General features: G+C 39.4%; 1 protein-coding gene across 4 annotated transcripts in view; it reads left to right on the forward strand.

Annotated features, from left to right (window-relative positions):
- Window positions 1–19,705, forward strand: part of APP (amyloid beta precursor protein) — a 202,068-nt gene that overhangs the window by 43,180 nt on the left and 139,183 nt on the right. For all 4 annotated transcript variants that reach the window (XM_074536151.1, XM_074536150.1, XM_074536153.1 and 1 more), the window contains exon 2: window positions 3,593–3,760. In XM_074536151.1, the coding sequence (XP_074392252.1) occupies window positions 3,593–3,760 (168 nt within the window). The remainder of the gene's footprint in view (window positions 1–3,592; window positions 3,761–19,705) is intronic.

Genomic DNA, 19,705 nt, shown 5'->3' on the forward strand with positions numbered 1-19,705 from the left:
TTCCACTTCTCTCTGAGGAAATTCTTCCCAAACTGGTTGAGGGGAGGGGCTGTGTGGGTTTGCTTTCTGGAGGGCCCCTTTTGGAGGTTTTCTCCCAAATTTGCCCTAAACCAGGGCATGCACTCAACTGGAGGTAAAATGAGTCTTGAAACTGGAAGACCTCTGATATGCTGGAATTCTGTAAGAGAGAAGCTGTTGTGAGCATTGAGCTTTACCGCAGTCATGGAACCTTTTTTTCAGAACTTGTACCCTTACACTTGCAAAAATCAATAATTTTATTTTCTATATCAAAAGGCTGGTGTTTGAATGTCTTGTGACATGGTAGACTAATGCAGAGATCTAAATAGTGTACCATCAATTGAGATAATTTTTCAGAGTCCTGTACATGCCATTTTTCAAATTTATGTAGTTCACATTACAGAAATCATATTACAGGTGCCTTGTGGAAGTGATGAGTAGTGTTCTTACTTGGTCTTTGAAAACTGGATATACTGACAAGACCTGAGCATAACGTTTGAAGTCACCTCCAGATGCTGTGCTAATTGGTCTGTTATTTAATGATTTGCTAAGAAGCAGGAAAAAAAGCCATGCTGCTAGCTCTCAGTCATATGCAAGCAAGAAAAAAATATGTGATTACAATTCCATTAATATGCTTTGAGTATTTGCTTTTGCAGAATACTAATAAAGTAAATAGTTGCTGTTAATGTAATTATGTTTCTGTCCCATGGGTTATTCTTTGGGAGACCAGTATGCCTAAGAGCTTTAGGATTAGTCAAGGAGAGGTTTGCCACTACAGGTGTTGTTACAACAAACTGGACTGTAACTTTGTTATTGAGCATTCCTTCTCTAGAAGCTGCTTATCAGTCTAAATTGCTACTCTAGATTATATAATTGCATTGTAATGCTGGTATTTTTTTCTTGTGATGGTATGAATGTAAATGAATGAAACCATTGGTTGTGAAGAAAATTTCAGTGATGCATAAAATTTGTCACCAGCTCACATATTTTAGCTGGATATACCCTTGATGTGACCAGTGATTAATTCATTCACATGTTTAAAATGTTATGATAGAATGTGTGGGACAAATCACTTATCACTGTGTAAGTTTTACTGAGTTTAGTCTCCTGCTTTTTTTGAGTTTTTAATCTTTGTAAGTGTATGTGTTTTACAGAAAGTGCTACATTTCCCCACCTTTCCCCAAAAATACCACTGTTCAGTCCCCTTAGTGATCAAACCGCTGTTTGATGTTTCTTACAATTAGTAATATTTAATGAGATTTTATGTTATTGGGAACTTGCACCATATAGAGATCCCTTGAAATTAGTTAGCTGAATTTTAGCTTTTATTTTTGGCTTTTATTTTTGTTAAATTTGCAGTGTTAGGTTTACAGTTGGGTTCAATCTTAAAGTCTCATTCAGCCTAAATGAATCTTTGATTCTATAATCTAAATACTTTTGATTTATGATTTTGAGTAAAAAAAAATCTAAAATCTCCCACAGTGGGACTACTGTGTGCTTTATTAATTTACTGAAGATCTCAACTCAAGGAGCAGACTGGGAATATCAAGTTCTCATCCATTCATCACCTGTGGAATGACTCACTTCTATTTTTATTGTAATTTTGATAGGGTTATGTTGCATGTATAAAGAAAAATAAAATCATTAACTTGGAGGATATTATGCAGATTGTTATAGTTGTGTTATATTTGAGTTGCTCTCCAAAGTTTCTGTAGGTATTAGGAGGAGTAAGCATGTGATAGTTTTCCTGATCAAAGCAAACCAAGACAAGGTGTCATCCCAGTTACTGGAAAATTCTCTAACTACCCAGTGGAACAACAGTGATAGTTGGCTCTTTAATTGTAGAGAATGTACTTGTTGCACAGGAGAAGAGAAATTGAGATAGTAAACAGAAATCTTGGCCAGTTGAGGTGTTCCTGTGGGGTTTTTTTGAGCTGAACTGCAATAACAAGTTAACATCTTATGAAAACAGGACAAGAAATGTTCTCTCTTTTCTCTTAAAAAAAAAACCCAAACAAAGCCTTGGTTTAATTTTGACGTGTTCACTTTCAATGTGAATCCAATGGATAGTTAGATGATCACTGTCACAGTGTTTCTTAGTGTGGACTTTGGGGCTTTTTTTAGTACTGTAGGCATATAAAATTCATGAAGTCTTTTTTGTGCTTAAACAAAAAAGTCAAACTAATATCCTGGGTTTGCATATCTCCTATGATGCCATAATTCTGTTTCTTCTCTTTCTTGTGAATTTTTAAAATGCTTTTCATTTTCCTCTTGAGAAGCCTTCAAGCTAAGAGATTAAAGCTTAAAAAGAAATATTTAAACTGACATGAATACTCTGCTGCGCCTTGAATATGACCAGCTGGCCTTTGGAGTATGAGGGGCAGTGGGGAGCTGCAGACTTGTCTCTTGAGGTACCTAACCCAGAGAGAAGGTTTCTCTTTGTGTCGTGTTTCTCAGATGTCAAACAAAAAGCCAGTCCTTTCACCTTATACCTTCTTGGCTCTTGATTTGTCCTCAGTGCTGTGGTCCCATGGCAGAGATTTAAACCTGTGCTGAGGGTGCCTCTGATGTGTGGCTCTGTGCCCCAGCAGTGCTTGCTTGGTGTCACGAGCAGCGTCTGTGGCTCAGGAGGAGGAGGAGCACATCTTGAGCCTGGTATTTTAATGCTTGTTGGGGAGGTGGTGTTCTGTGATTGCTGGTTGTCAGCTAAACCTTCAGCAGAGCCATTCTGATACCTCCCCAGCCCCTCTCCATTTTGAGGTTCAATCCTAGAAAAGCTTTGATGGAAGCTGCTTTTAACCTACCACCTTCATAAGACATGATAAAATAGAGGCAGTGTGCTACCAAGGTGCCTGGAAAAGGATGTCCTGTGAGATTTTTTAGAAACTCATGCTAAAAACTTGTTTACTTTTCCATTTACTTGTTAGTAAACTCCTCCCCCACATTACAACAGCTATATTTGGAAAATTAAACTTCTATAACTGTGCTCCAACTGTGCTCATTGTCCCATGTTTAGCCCCAATTGGTAAGACAGTTTTGGGTCACAAAACAGTTTGGTTAAGTGTGGCAGCAGCTCTCTGGTCGCAGAGAGCAACGCGTAACTTTCCCAGGCGTTTCTGGGAGAGGCTGTGGGAAGATCAGAGAAAAGAATGAGGAACAATTCTTATCTTCACTTGCTGCACCTGTTGTTGTGAACATGTGGAATGTGTTATGGAGATTTGTTTACCAAAGGATGGTTTCTTAATTACCCAATGGTGGTGGTGTTTGGATTAGTGGACTAGTTAGGTCCAGGTGTATTGTAACTGTCTATATAAGCAATTTCTTAATAATAATAATGTAATAAACAAATTGATCAGCCTTCTGTGAATAATGGAGTCAATGCTAATTATTACTGGGCTGGGGGCTCGCTGTGACAGTTAAGCTTTAAAATTACACTATTGTAATCTGGATTTGTATGAGCACCCCATTATATTTCTCACATCTCCCTGAATAAAAAAATGCTTGCTTGACCTGTTGCTGCTTTGGCTGGGCTGAATTTTCAAATGTGAGATTAAAACTTTTCTTCTCCTTCCAGGTGCCTGCTGATGGAAATGCAGGGCTGCTGGCAGAACCTCAGATTGCCATGTTCTGTGGCAAACTCAACATGCATATGAATGTGCAGAATGGAAAGTGGGAATCAGACCCTTCTGGCACCAAGTCCTGCATTGGGACAAAAGAAGGAATTCTTCAGTACTGCCAGGAGGTAAGTGCTGTCTCAGGAATTACTGTAGTTACTTTTTTTTTTTTTTTTTTCCTCTTTCAAAAGCATAAGTGCATCCATGTGCTGGAGAGCTCAGTCTGTAGGGAATCTTCCCTCTTTTTGCATCATTGCCTTCTTGTCCTTTCTGAAGAGGTTCTCTCCAACACCTGTTTAAACAGCTTCAGGAATTGGTTGCTGAGGGAGTCACTGGGACGCTTGGAAGATTTTCTCTCTGTTCTACCCTTGGGGGATAGTTTTTGTAAAGTATGTGTGTAATGGACTTGTTTCTTATAAAGTGTTTTGAATAAAGCTGAGGTGGCAGTTTATTATTTAAAATGCCCTTGGGCTTTTTGGGCTGATTTGGTAAGGTTAGCTGTAACATGACTTCTGTTGTTCTGCCATGATAGTGAAGTGCAGTTTTGCAGCTCAGAGTTAATGGCCTCTGCTGCACACCATTCAGAGTTCCTTAATAGAAAAGCTTCTCCTACAGATGAAGTCACAATCACTGATTTCATATTTGAGAGCAGAAACTTCTTACCCACTTGCTTATATCCTAGGAACATATGGATCTAATTTTGTTTTGTCTCCTGATGTGATAGTACAATAACCTTGTAGCAGTGTGTGACAATTTGAAAAGAAAATGTATTATTTCATGCAGTAGAACAAAAGGACATGCTTTAAGTCGTCTTAATTCTTACATTTACTATGCCACATTTTTTTTTATTTAAGCAAGGGCTAGTGCATATTTCCACAGCAGTGACTCCTTTATTTCCTAAATGTCGAACCAGTTGCTGCGAAACTATTTCTTTAGAAAGCAAGGTCATTTATTTTTCAGATCTTTGTTCTCTTGGCATCTTCATCACTGTCCTTTTACCCACTGATTGTTCTTTCTAGATTTTGCAGTGTTTTATTCGGGTTTTTATTGCCTTTGGGCAAAATACTAAGGGTGGTATTGTAATGGCAATTGAAATTGATTCTTCTTCAGTAGCTTTGACTCTTTACTAAGAAAATTGCTTTGTGAAATTCATATTTTTCTTTATCACTAACAAAAATACCTAGCCTAACCTATCCTACTATTACTGTTTCAAAGATTTCCTCTGGTTTTCTGTTGTCTTCTTTGGTTTATCTAAAGAAAGTTGATTTATGCATAATGAAATTATTGAGGGTGAGGAAAGGAATTAGAAAAGAGCATCAGTAAGTAAAAATGTATCAGTGACTAAAGATAGTAAGTCTGTCTGAAGTTACAGAAATAAATATGTGAATCATGGAAGTAAGACTGGAAGGTTTGGGAGCTTTTAAGGCATCAGTATCTCAGTTGGTTGGAGATTCAACCACAAATGCTGCAGGCAGGGAAGGATTCCGGAACAAGGTCTCAGGATGTGACTGTCAGCTGATTGTTGGGTGATTTTGAAATTTGGGGCGGCGTTTAAAAAAAAAGCCCCCTCAAAAGTAAAGGGAAGAGGTAAGCAAAAGCAGTCAGAAAGTAATAGACATAGATTGTTAAATGACAAAGAGCCTAATAAGAAAAATTTAGACTCCCTAAGGAAAAAAATCATTTGCCAAGTATTGGTGATGGAGAGAGACATGGGGATTCGGTGTGATGCTCAAAGAATCTGAATTTATTGTGAAGTACAACTGCTTGTATAGTATTTTAGGAAGGCTAGTAATGTTTTTCTACAATGATTCGGTTAAAAAATCACATAAACATGCCCTTGAGATGCACAGTGCAGCTGCTACAGGATGCTGATGGAGAAGGGACAAGGTGGTCTGGGGTGCAAGAGCATGTGGCAGCAATGGAGGCACTGCCAGCAGGTGTTTTGGGATGGGGTGGAATCATGTGAGCCCCAGGTTTTTGAATGCTGGTTGTGAAAAATGCCAGTCGCTTGTTTTTAAAATTTTAAATGTTTAATAGTAAGAAAATGGTTATAAAAATAGTAATACAACTAGAGTAATAATAATTTGGACAATTTGGATTAGGACAAAATGAGACAAGAGATACAAAGAATTACAGACAGTCCAGGTACCTTTTTCTGGGCAGCATAAGCCCGAAAAAGGACATTGGTTAACAAAGGATTAACCCTTAAAAACAACAGCCTGTTGTATATTCATACATCTCATACATGATGCATAAATTCCATTCAAACACAGGGTTCTGTATGGTCAGTGTCAACTTCTTTCTCTGAATCCTAACAGCACCTTTGAGGCGGGAAGAAGTTAGTTTCTTCTAATAAGAGAGCAATAAATTCTTTTTCCCTGAAAGATTTAGGTGTCCTGTGGCTGCTATCTCTGTGCGAGTCCTTTCTTTAAAAAAAGTATCTTACATAGCATAGTTTCTATTTTAACAATTTTTATAACCTAAAACTATATTTAACACACTACTTAAGAGAATTAATACAGCATTACTTTCTATCACAAGACATATAATATTCATTTTAATATGTGCGAAAAGCCAATCATAAAAGACATGCATTTTTCACACTGGTGGTAAAGTCAGAAATGGATAGCAAATATTAGGAAGTTCAGATCTGCTGACAGCAATTTAAAAGAAAAAGCTACTTGGAAGCTGATCCAACTCAGCAGTTTGGAAGAAGCTCCCAGTTCTGTACAAGTCTTGCCCATGGTCCTCCCTCCTTCCTCACACCCCTTTGTCCAGGTCTGTGGCATGCTGGGCTTTGGCTAGGGAATGGCACTGATGCTTTATAATTTGATATTATTTAATGTTTTCTACTCTAATATTTATAGCAGATATTATTTAATAATTTCTATTAAATTTGCCTATGACCCTAACAAGAGAAATGGAAGAGTTGGATAACAGCTTTCTACCAAAGAAATTAATTTGTAGAGCATTGCTAGTAAATGCGGCTCAAACTGGCTTCGTAGCTTTGGGGAACTCCTTGTCATTGTGGTTGATATTCCAAATATGGCTAGTGTTTTCCTTGCTTTCTGCTGTTTAGCTTGGCTGCAAGATGTGGTACTTGCTGTCAGGGAATGGGACAAATTTGCATTTTCCCATTAGCAGGAAGCAATAAGCAGCAAGGCTGAGATGTGGTACCTCTTGTGTTGGAGTAGTACCAAGTAAAAAATCTCCTTTTTGATTGCTTTTGCCAAATATGATCTTTTCCTTCCTTTCTTTTCTCTCCTTTAATGCAGTTTATTTCTCCCAAAAGAAGGATTGCTTCTTCCTGTGTGCTTTACTTCTTGCTCTAGGCAGAGGCTGTGTGTCAATGCTCTGCTAATCCAGCAGGCAGGTACTCTTCCTGTGTCTGCCTTCATGTTCCCTGGCTCTGTGGCAGCTTTCTTGGTTCTTCACTCTTGCTGTAGCAGCAGCTCTTTGTACCATCTGCTGAGGAACTGGGTTTTTTTCAGATCCAAACAGAGCCTTGAAGTGACAGCAAGCAAGGGAAGGCTTGGATTTTCCATGTGTACTTCCACTGAGAAATCTGTCCAGCTGGTTTTTGTTGCAGATCCCTTGTGAGCACTGTTCCAGGCATTGTGATAATGACTGCATTGTAAAGGGGGATGCACTCCTGTGGTAAAACCTGTGGAGTTAGCCCATGCACCCAGTTCTTCCTCCAGCTTGGGAAGGACCAGAAGGGATACACACCAAAAGGAGCTGTTTGGGTGGGAACTCCATGTGCAAGTGCAGTAGTCTTGCTCTGTGGCTCCTTGGCTCTAAAATAATATAAATTTAATATATAAGGAAACTCTGCTCACTGTTAGTTAAAAAAAAAGATACTTCGTGTATTCTCTGATTTCTTTCTTGAAGGTATTTTTCAAAAAATAAAAAATACCATCTCTTTCATCAATACTTACAAGTAGTTGTGTTCCTCTGCCTCCTTGTTAACTCTTCATTTAAAAGAGCTTCTCTTGACAGTGCAAGGTTAGATGCCTGAGTAGTGGGCAGAGAACAGGGCTAGGAGGTGCACAGACTATCGGACTTGTATTTCTCCTGCAGAGATGTAGTGTGAACCTTGAGATTCTCATTGTTTCCTCTCCTGGTCCACTGCCAGGTTAGGTGCATATTGAAGTCTTGATGCAGGAACTAGCAGTAGAGGAGCATTGCAGAGCAGAAAGGGAGGAACAGGGAATAAGCAGAACCACCCACATGTTTTAAAGATTAGTGTTGCTTGGTTTTGCTTTACTTTTTTTGAGTGGGAGTTCAGTGCATTTATTAGAGTTCATATTTGGACAACACATCACACAGTTTAAATATGGCAAAGCTCAGACAGTAGATTGCTTTTTTTGAAAGGACATGGCAGATACTTGAGTGCTGCCTTCCAGCTTCCTTGACTTGAGTTTAACACTGAACTCACAGGAAGTGGTACTGGAAGCATATCTCCACATTTTCTTGTGTTCAGTGTAAGCTGGTGACTTCATGTTTGTTTGTTTTATATATATCATAAAATGAAACTTTTTTGAGTGGAATGAAATGCTGTGTAGATAAGTACACTTTATCAGTGGTTTCTTTAATGTCAAACTAGCTAGCATGCTGCTGTAGGGATTGTACCCATTACTGGAAGTAAAACTGCATGGGCCTGAGCTGCAGAGAGCTGTCAAGTGCAAGTGCTGCAGATGCTCGAACAGTGGGGCACTGATGTAAATTTGGATGGTTTGCAGCTCTGTGTGCCAGAATCCTTAAGATGTTGAGTGATCTAGATGACACTTCAGATCAAGCCACTGGTCAGTGAGTCCTGCTGCTGACACTGCAGCACCAGCTGTTTCAGAGGAATTTTGGGAAAAGCCTGTCATACCACACAATTACTCCATAACTATCCCTGGCAAAAATTTCTTTCTAATAGCCCCTTATGGGTGGTTAGCTGGTGTCCCAAAGCAGGTGGATACTGCTATTCTTGGATTTGCCTTTTGTTGTTTTATGGGAGGAGTTGGGTTGCCCCCACCTACACTTTGTTGTCATAGGAAGGTGCTTTTGCAGGTCAGTCAGCTCCTGTCTTCCAGACTGTTCATAAAACCCATCTGGAGCCTGCCCTTTGTCAAAGCCTGCTTTCAGAGTTACTGAATATGCAGAGTAGGAAGTTAATTTAGGTGTGCTTCGTTCCCTGTTTGAAGGGAAAGAGTGTTCAGATGGAAGCTATTGGTGTATGTTTATTATATTAGCAATTTTGAGCAGCTACTATGTGCAGAATTTTATGTCTAGTAGTTACCATACATGAGTTCCTTGAAGGACTGAAATTATTTCACCATCTGTGTTCAACTCCGTGTCCAAAATGAATTATAAAACAGTCACAGCTGGCAAAAAATTATTTTGTCTAATGCATATTTTTTTCCCCCCACTTAGCTTCATTTGGAGATGTCTAATTCTGTTTTAAGAATGCATGTAACTGTTTTTTTCCTTTCCTGGAAGACCAAACCACAGCTATAATAAAGTAAGTTTGGGTCTGGATATTGTGAGGATGAATTAAACCTGGGAGTTTGGAGATCTAGTGCACTTTGTAATCAGCTGCTGGCTTGCTTTGCAATCTTTAGCTAGATGCCCAGAGCAGCTTTCAGATGTAAAGTGAATGTTGGCTTTGGAAGGTGTTACACTTGGCATCTCATGACTGCTTGATTTCTCTTGTAAAGTCATTACATGTGTCCACTTTCTTTTTAAACATCACTGGGATGCATGACCATTTTGTGGCCAGTGTGTATTTCTTACAGAAATCCTCCCCAGAAATAACAAAATTATAAATGCACGTTGCTACATTCTTAACTGTTATCTTTGTGTTACATGGAGCAGGAAATAGTAGGGTAAATTCCTGTAATAGGTAATTCATTATAACTGTTGACAGAACACTGTTGACATTTCTGATCTCTAACCATAATGCTTCCAGAAATTGTTATCTTGTCATTTTCTCAAATCCCCTGGGTTTCCCAAGTAACATTCCTAAATACATGGCATTTTGTGCCATGTATTTAGGTATGTTGCTTGTGAAACCCAAAAACCACTTTAGCCAGGCCCAGTACAAGCTGGGGTAGGACCATACTAAAGCTTTGACATTATTTCACCCCATGAAATAATGTTTTGTACATGGGCCACCAAATGTCTGCCCCATCTCTTTTTTATTTACTTGCTTAGCTTCCTCTTGTCACCATATCTGATAATCCCACTGTGCTTCTTGTGCCGGGGGCTACTTCAGGCAGCACTGATGGCAGCAGTTCCTTCCCTCTGGTCTTTGTCTTCCTGCTAAAGAGTTTGTTAAATTGCCAGGGATGACAAGGTTTTTGAAAAGAGAAAAATTGTTTGGCCTGTTTTTTATTGAAAATTTGAGACACAATGACAGTGGTCTTAGTGCTTTGATAATGGTTTCTCTCCACCTTATCATTTTCACTGTAATAGAAATTGTTGTTTTATCTAGGCTGCATAATGTGCCCTTTCTAGTTTCTCAAAGCGAATTGGCACAGTATTGAAGGTGAAAATTAATTTTAAACCTGCCCTACTTGAAATTCAGCAGTCTAAAATGCCATAGATTTTGCTCTGAAGAAAATGATCCATTTAATGAAAGGGAAAACATACAGATTTTTGGCAGCACAGAATGTCCTTAAAAACAAATGACATTTTCAACAGAAATGGGTGTTGGTATATTCCAAGATGTGTACAGTCATGCTTAAAAGTTTGACTGAATGTTATCTTAGCATTCTTTGCATTGATTATTCAGGTCTTAGGTTTTATTTAGCTTTTCATCCACAGCAAAGGTTGAACTAGTTCATTCTATCTGCCAGTGCTTAAATTTGATTTGCTTGGAAATAGAGGATTACTACTGATGGTATATTTATCCTGCAGTTAAACCTTAGTATACTCACCTACTTGAGAAGGAAGGCTGGGATTTTTAGCCCTGACTGTAGTCTACCATGGAAATATATCTCAAATCAAGTGACTAATAAAACTTGGAGCATATGTTGCAAGATGATTCCGGTCTTTCTTTTGCTGATAATAAAAAAATCTTCCCTCTTGTTTTTCCCTGCACTGATTGTTTTGCATGTCTTAAAAAGAAATGAAATGAAAAAATAAGGACTTTTTCAAAGAGTGCTTCCGCTTTGATGCTGAGGGAGGGAAAAACAAGCCCAACTCCTGGCCCAAGATGCTCCTGAGAGGGCTGTGTAATGTGGACTGGTAGCAGCTATTCCTTTAATAAATAATAAGCCTAAGACATAAGAGGCCTAAAGTGTGATGGTTACCCTAAGTAAACAAAAAATTATTATAAATATACAGCTGTTATGTTTCAGCCATTTTGAAGAGGATAGAGAAACTGTGCAAGAGCATGTAGTAACAGGATAAGAGGGAGTGGCTCCAAATTTACTGACAGAGTAAATTTATATTAGGCATGTGAGGGTGGTGAGGCACTGGCACAGGTTGCCCAGAGAATCTGTGACTGTCCCATCCCTGGAGGTGTGCAAGGCCAGTGAGGTTGGAACAAGATGATCTTTAAGGTACCTTCCAACCCAGGCAATTCTGTGATTTTTTTTTTTTTTTTTTTTTTTTAAATCCACCTTTTGAGACCATGTTTACATGGATGCTTCATTCTGGCATGGATCTATCTCACTTTTGTTCAAGATAAATCTGTCCTCTTGAACTCCTGGCGCTTTCCACTGTGATGCAGTTTTTATTCTTAGGGGAGTGTTTTTAGAGATAGATCGATTCCTTGATCCAGCTTCTGTGCTAGAAGTGGCTCTTGGAGAGATTTCAGCAGTAAATGGGCAAGAGATGGAATAATACAGGAATTGTGCCCTGGCAATGGGAGACTTGTGTTCAGTTCAAGGCACTGAAAGCACAGCCCCAGCATCTGCAAGTGTAGCTCTGCAGATGGTTGAGTGATGCCTCCTGGGACCTGGAATGCTGCCTGCAGGGTTTGGGTGGGTGAGTGGTTTTGAGTGTTTAGAGGCTTCATCTCCTTCTGGTCTTTCACAAGTCTCTGTCCATGACTGTATGTGTATGAATAGGTGGCAAGTTTTGTGTCATGTTCCATATTTTTTTGGTTGTCCCCATCCCTTTTGGATGGCTTTGTAGCTTTCCTGTGCTGTAGCTCGTTATTGTTTTAATTTTACCTTGTTATTATCGTCTTACTTTGCTTTTTCTTGTGGTGAAAGTGCTGGAAGTCCTTGTGGTGGCAATTTTTCATGTTACTGGCTTCTGGTTTGGTTTTGGGGTTTTTTGTGGAAGCAAGTTTCTTTTTTTCTTTTTCCTTTCCCATTTCACTGTTGTCCATCTACTTTGGAAGATATGGAAATCAGAAAATGCTGGCTACAGTGGTGATTGCTTCCTGATACCCGTGTATGAAGCTTGTAGTAGGAGCAGTGGTTGGACTGTTAAATGTGTTCATGTTGAGAGGTCTCTTGGCAAGAAAAAACTCACAGAGTTTGTTGCTGGTTCTACAGGCAAACAAAAAAAAGACAGTTTCTCTCCTTCTATAGCTTTGAAGCTGTCAGGAAGTATGTTTGCTTGAATTCATGGGAGGGCAATGGCCCCGGGTTGGATGGGGGGAAGTATTTCTTGATTTCTGGGGCATTCCTTTTTCCCCAAGCAGTTTAAAACTGCTGCTTTCTAATTCCTAATTCATACATCAGCATTATCATCCAGTTAACCTTTATCCAATTAAAATGATTATGTAGCACTGTACTGAGTGCCTGCTTTAATCTTCCTAGTACTGTATGCCTCTGGCTAATAAAAAATCCCACTGATAATCTTTTTTTGTAGATGTGTGTTCCTTACAAAAAATATTTCTAGATAGTTGTGGATTAATTATAATCATGGAAAGGTTTCAGAATATCTGTCCAATTATTAATGGTTTTATCCACTTTTCTCCTTATAAGTACACAGGATGTTTTTAATGGTTTAAACAGAATTTTAGCTGTTAAATTCTTTTTTTTTTTTTTTTTTTTTTTTTTACTTGAGAGGGACAAGATTTTCATTGGAGGGATGTTACTTCAAATTACTAACAGAAAAGTTTGAAAGGTGAGGATTTTTGATTTTTAGATTATTTTTTACAGTTCTTAAGGCATTGTATTGATTTTGCATGGCCTGGTTTTTGGTAGTGAGTGGGGGCACAGAGGTGGCTGCTGTGAGAAGCTTCCACTGTGTCTGGCAGAGCCAATCCCTGATGGCTCCAAAGATGGATGTGCTGCTGGGCCAATTAGCAGTGGTGATAATGCTTCTGTTATAACTTATTTAAGGAGAAAGTAAAACAAAGTTTGTGGCATAGTTTTAATTCTAGTCAGAGAAGAGCAGAATGAGAATATGTGAGACAAACAGCTCTGCAGACACCAAGGTCAGTGGAGAAGGATGGGGAGGAGGTGCTGGAGCTGAGATTCCTTTGCAGGCTGGGGTGAGAACTGTGGTGGACCAGCTGTCTCCCCTTGGAGATCCACGGGGATGTAGAGATCTAGTGGAGAAGCCCCCACTGGAACGGGTAGATGCCTAGGAGGAGGCTGTGAACCTGTGGGAGACCCTTGGAGAGAGGGGTCCTGTTCCCATGCCAGAGCAGCCTGTCCTTGAAGGACTGTACCCCATGGAAGAGTGACCCACACCTCAGCAGTTTTGGGAGGAATGTTTCCATGGGATGGACTCACACTGTAACAGTTCACAGAGAGCTGTTGTTTGTGAGATGGACTCACACTGGAGAAGTTAGTGGAGAACTCTCCCATGGGAGGGACCCCATGGTGCTGTGTGGGAACTGCTCCTCTCCCAGAGCAGTGTGAAAAGCCATGGGTGATGAACTGACCAGAACCCCCATTCCCTGCCTCCTGTGTGGAAGGAGGGAGGGGTAGGGGGGAAGGTGTTTTTAAGGGCTTATTTTACTTATCATTATCCTGCTCAGATTTCATTAGTAATAAATTCACCTTTTATCTCAAAGCTGAGCCTGTTTTGCCCATGGTGGTATTTAATGAGTGATCTCTCTCCCAGACCTTATCTCAACCCATGAACCCTTTGTCAAATTGTCTCCCCCCGTCCAGCAGCCAAGGGCAATGAGTGAGTGGCTCTTGTGGGTGCCTGGCATCTGGCTAACATCGATCCACAACAGGCATCTGGCTTAGTGTTGAAACCAAAACCAGCATTGGATTTAAGTCCCTAACACTGTTCAAAATTGTTCTGAATCCTTGTATGGAAAAGGAAACTGTTCCTTTTCTTGAGCTGAGACAGGAGCAGGAGCTTCTACAAGAAGGACACTGTGATGTTTAGAAGATGCATCACAGTATCTCTTAAACGTTAGCTTTGTATTTTGTGAGTGCCAATAGCTGTTGCATATATGAACAGAAAATAACAACGCTTATTTGTACAGTAATGACAATATCGTGTTTCATTTTTTTTTCTTCTACCCAGACATGAATATTGAAACATCAATGCTGAATGTGAGGAAATACTATCCAATATTATCCAATGTAATGTTTGTTTTACCAGCATAGTTTATTTCTGTAAGTGTGATTGTAGGTTAGAAAAGTACTAATGCCATGGGAATGTAATGATATTCAAGATGTCCCATTCCAGCTTTGTGAAGTAACCACACAATGTTTCCAAGCCAATACAATTTATTTTTTTTAGTTCTTATCCTGAGTCACAGGTTTTCTTGGAGAACAGTAATAATTAGGCATTTATAAACCATCTGATTTGTCCCTTCATTGCTTGTTTCCACTTGGCCTGGGAAGACATCTCTGCCAGAGCTGTGGTCAATAACAGTAATGGCTTCCTTGTAAATTCAGGTTCTGAGGTTTTAAGGCACTCTGAAGATCCTGTAGTATTTTTTTCTTTTCTTGTTTGAGCCAATTACAAACTTAAAAAAAAATTGTTTTGATGAGTTTGCTCAAACATCTGTAAAGTTTTGCCGGTGATGTTGCTTTTCCAAGCTCCCACACAATTTGACCAGTCTGTACACTCCACTGGACAGCAAAAAAAAAAAAAAGTTTCATCTAAAAAGCAGGAATTGCATTTATGATTCTAAATAAGGACTCTAAGAGGATTTGATTAGACTAGTCTTATTAAAGCTAAACTTGTAATACCATGTAAGTTAATATTTTTTAGTATTTTAGAGGTGATTGTCATAGAAACTAACTTTAAGCTATTGCTGACAGCACATCTGTGGATATGGAAGCGGACAATTACTTGCTTAAGCCTGGAAGATGATTTCTAATATTTTGGAGCCACTTGGATTGGAGCCACTCTTGAGTATGTGTTCTAGCAATTTTGTTCCTTTTACTGAGACATTGCTTTGGTTTGGAGTTTGGAACAACATAAAGGGCTGAGGAGTCTCCCATTTTCAGCCAGGCTTGAAATTCCAGAATGATCCTGCTTTTGCAGCCTTTCAGGTTATACATTTTGAGCTGTTGTAGCTTAGGATCTGTAGCCAGATCTGAGATGGTCAGATTTTGCAAGCTGATTTTTTTAAGAGTGTCTTAGCCGGAGAGATGCTACAGAGTGGTTTGGCACAAGCATTGAGTTCAAGCAGTATACATGCTGTTGAATAAACAGTCAGTTCTCTCCTCTCCTTCCTCCTCATTTCTTCTCTGCTAAATTTTAGCGGGTGTCTGATCTTGCAGCAAGGAAGTTTAGGGAGCTGAAATGGCACAAAGCAAACCTCAGCAAACAGAAAAAGGGCGAGTTTCCTCTTTGATCCTCTCCTTAGGTGAGCTGGATTGGTAATGTTGGAGGAGGTGTGAGGGCAGGACTTCTTCTCATGACAGCTGACCAGAGGGTGGCTTTGCTGTGATCTTTGAACAGCCTGTGAAGAGAAGCTTTTTAGATATTTCTAAAAGCATTACATCTTCCTTCCTGCTACTTGGTTCTGTGTGTTTTCAGAAGAACACATGCTGTTTATCTCTGAATTTTGCCAGCAAGCTTTCTTGCGCGATAGAAAAAGACAACATCAGCAATTTGAAAGCAGAAAAAGTCCCAATATTATTAGGTCAAAAAGACAGATGTCAAATCAAGTCTGTAATGAAGAGTAGACTACATGTCAATCAGAGATGAAAATGTGGATCCCCAATTTCATTTTAGCAGCAGAAAATATAAGCAGAGAGCAAATGAATTAACAAATACCAGAATCCATGCAGAAAATGAGAGCAAAGACAGGTAAAAATAAAGAAATTTGGAAAAGGTTGGTATTTTTAGGCAGAATGATGACAGCAGGAAGGACAGAGGAGAATTGAAAAGTGAATGAAAGACTGAGAAATTTGATGTGGTTCAGTATCCCTGTAGTGATTATCTGATCTGAAATTTAGGTTTTTTTGGGTCAGTTGCTGAACACTTCCATGGATTCCACAGACCTGCCATAAAGGTTTGGAGAAAAAGCATACGGATCCTCCATCTCAAAGGCAAAATCCCAATTGCTGCTGATTTTGCTGTAGCTTTGGTTTCTGCCTGGGTTTAGCAGCTGGACTTACAGGAGGAACATCAGTATCACATACTGGTTTCTAAGATAAGGATTCTTTGTTGCTGTTTGGCAAACTAAAATATTGCCTTTTCATAACACAAATGGATTTGTTATTTGCAAAATAATTTATCACATTGTGTAGCTGTGTCATAGAATTTCTGGTTTTTGGCGTGTCAGACTGTTAGAGGGTCAGCCTGGTGTTTTTCACTAGGCTTCAGCAACAGAGTGGTGCCAAAGTGCTTGCACTGTGCTGGAAATTCAAAACAGAAATCTGTGCAATCTTTACATTGACTTTGCTGCTTAGATTAATCTTTAGAGAAGGAATTTCATTCTAGGTTAATGTTTAACTTTCATGAGTGCTAAAGTAAAGCTTATCTCAGTTATCCTGCTACACAACAGGAACTGTTAAGCCACTGAGCACAGTAAAAGATTGCATCAAAACATAATCCTGAAGATAAGAGCATTTAAAAATTTGATCTACTTTTTTATTGTTTCTGAAAGTTTCAAGAGAAGTGTAGGTGCAGTTCTGAGAGGCAAGAAGTAATTTCTCTCCCAGCTTGAGCCAAAGCAGTATGGAATGTTAAAGATTTCTTGTTTGGCTTTTTCAGCAATTTCTAAATCCTTTGAGTCCAGAAGTCCTTGATTTGGATGATCACATTTGATTTATTTATGTTTACTTCAGTCCAATTCAGTGAACTTAATTCTTGTTGGAGAAAGGGTGCCTGTTGTAGTGTGTTGTTAAGTTTCTTGTGTTATTCCCCCAATTTATGTATTGTTCTCCCCTATTATGTGTAAAATGGTTTCGTTCCCCCAGTTTTTCCCGCCACTGCTAGCCTGTCAGCTAAGTTGCTATAGTAACCGCTATTCATAGTTGCCGATATGTAATTGCTCCTCCCCTGGTTTCCCTTATAAGTGAAAGTTGTTTCCTCCCTGTCCAGTCAATCACTCCCTTTCTCCTCCCAGGTTTCGAGAACCTTCTCCTCTTTAGAGACAGTAGTTAGCTGGGGTCCCAGGACACCTCCTTTACCTTTTGATTATTGGTCTCCATGGAGTGTCAGTTCTGTGAAGTTCATCCCCTCACCTTTCCCGATTGGCTCCGCCTGTACCCACCTCCCTCCTTTATAATCCTGTTTCACCCCCTATGGAAAAACTTTTTCCCGGTTGGTTTCCCCGCATTTAGATCCCGCAACACCTTCAATAAACCGATGTTTAACCCCCGAGAAATGGTCAGCTCCGTTCCTCTCCTATACCAGCGGTGTGAGCCAGTCCGCAGCCAGCACAGCCCGAGGCCATCAGACGCCGAAGGGTGCTGGCCAGGAATTGCAGAGGGGCGTCGGCCTTTTGCCCTCAGCTAGTCGGACTCTAAACTTCGGGCCACATATGCTCCCCTCTGCAGGTGCCAAAGATCATATTAATTTAAATGTATTGTTTGCCAGCCTTGCCAATAAAAAAAAAGACACATGCAATAAATTATCATAATTTTTTAATATTAAAGTTCTCTCTGGATTTTGAGGAACTGGCTGTTCTGATGATTCTGTGACTAGGCTGGGAGATCTGCTTGCACGCTGCAGGGTGCAGAGGGACATGTTCATGGGCATGTTGCAGCTTTGCATGGTTTATACTGGAAAGTAGATGCAGGGTTACAGTCCTTACTCTGTCCTTTGAAATTCAGTATCAGCACATCTTAGAAGATTCATAATTTATGTGGATTTCAGTTTATTCTGATGTTCCCTTTGCTCAGTGTGGCTTTGAGCAGTTGGAAATTAATATGCTATTTCTGAGAATAAGATCTTAAATATTTAAGTTTTGCGGGATATGATTTGACTTCATTGCACCCCAAGAGTGTTCTCTAGGGATTGACATCACTGTGGTCACTGGGAGCAATTTGGAGTGGTTTCTCCATTTTGCGGCTATCCTAATCCTTTTGGGACTGGCCTTTTGTGGAAGGAGGAAACAAATTAAATTTTTCATCTTTCAGGTTTCCTTGGAGCTGGATTCAATCTTTCTGTTAGAGAAATTGGTGCCAGGTGATGCCTTAGAGTGACTACCTAGAAGAGAGGCTAGACAAGATAAAGAGAATAAAAATGGACATTTATTAAAGGCCTTCAATAGGTACACCTTGGGCAGTCAGAAGCCTCTGAGAAGCTACACCCAAGATGGAAGATGTTCACAAGTTTTTCATACCGATAAAAGTTTGGTCCATTAATATATAGGGGTTAATCCTCCAATTACAGCTTCGGGTAACGAAGTAATTTACTCCAAGTTTGTGACCCCATCCCCAAATTCACTGTTGTTACATTTTTTGGGACCTGAGACAGTAAGGTAACCTTGAGTTTCAGTCCTAGAGAGAAATTGTTTTGTTGGAATATAATGGGAGAACAGTAGCTGATAGGCTGTGGAGTCTTAAACACTAAAGCAGTACAGGATCTGAAAAATAAATATAAGAGCTAAATCCTAAGGCATCACAGGGTTTCTACTGACTTCAGTGGAGCCTGCAGTACCAAGTCTCAAAAAATGTTTTGCCATCTGTGTGGGAACATACTGCTGGAGGAAGAAAGCTGGCAACAAAATGTTCAGCTTCTTTTTTGGTGGAGAATGGAGCACTAAGAAAGGATGTTCTTAGATTTGCAGGCTTCTGAGCTACTTCTGGTAAGTGCAAAGATGCCTATGGGCAGCCTGGTGACTGGCAACTTCATGCACATGGAGATTGTTGAGAGCTTCTGTCAGAACCTTTCTCCTTCCTTATGTGTACAAAGCTCAGTAGCCAGGTCCACAGCAGTGTTTCTTACCTGTAAGTGGAAAAAATGGGCAATTTTCAGGCTGAATTGTTATCTGTGCAAGGCAATGGTAAGGCAATTCTGATTATTCTGGACAAAAAAAATTATGAGAAAGAATTGGAGAAAAACATTTTTCTGAATATTTGTCAAGGAAGGATTGATTTTATTTCTTTAGAAAGGAAATTGTTTATCTTATCTTTTTCCAGACACTAAATATTCTCAGTGTAAAAACTATAGTCTGTATAATGTGTATCTCATTCACAAGAACAATAATCATGAAAAAACATTGCTGTTTGATTTATAAAGAAAGAAAAATGCAGTGTCATCTTACAGCTGCTCAGGTAATTACTTGTAGGTATCTTGATTGAAGGACATGGAAATACAAGACACTGAATATAGTTCACAAACAGGAAATCAGGAAATGTTACTGCTCTGAATGTTTTCTGCAGATGCCCTCCCTATAGTTCTGTTCTTCATTCTTGCATTCTATTTCTAGTTTTCCTCTTTTTTTTTTTTTTTTCTTTTGAGATCAACTTTCATTTTAGAATATCAGGTAGTCCATTTTAAGTGGCAGATTTCCCCAACTTTTTCTGTAGGGCTTTCACTACTGGACTAAATCATACATGGTTTTCTTTTGTCCTAGATGATGGGGTACAATCACAGTTTCAGAAAATGACTTTGTAATACCACTTCACATTTTTGGGACTAGAGCCTCAAGGTGATTTCATGAAAAAGGAAATCACAGCCTTGTTTGTCTCTTGGGGCATGCATACAAATGGATCTAGGTTCTTAGATTAATAAATTACCCTTTG

This window comes from Zonotrichia albicollis, chromosome 2, assembly GCF_047830755.1.
Source record: "Zonotrichia albicollis isolate bZonAlb1 chromosome 2, bZonAlb1.hap1, whole genome shotgun sequence".
NCBI lineage: Eukaryota > Metazoa > Chordata > Aves > Passeriformes > Passerellidae > Zonotrichia > Zonotrichia albicollis.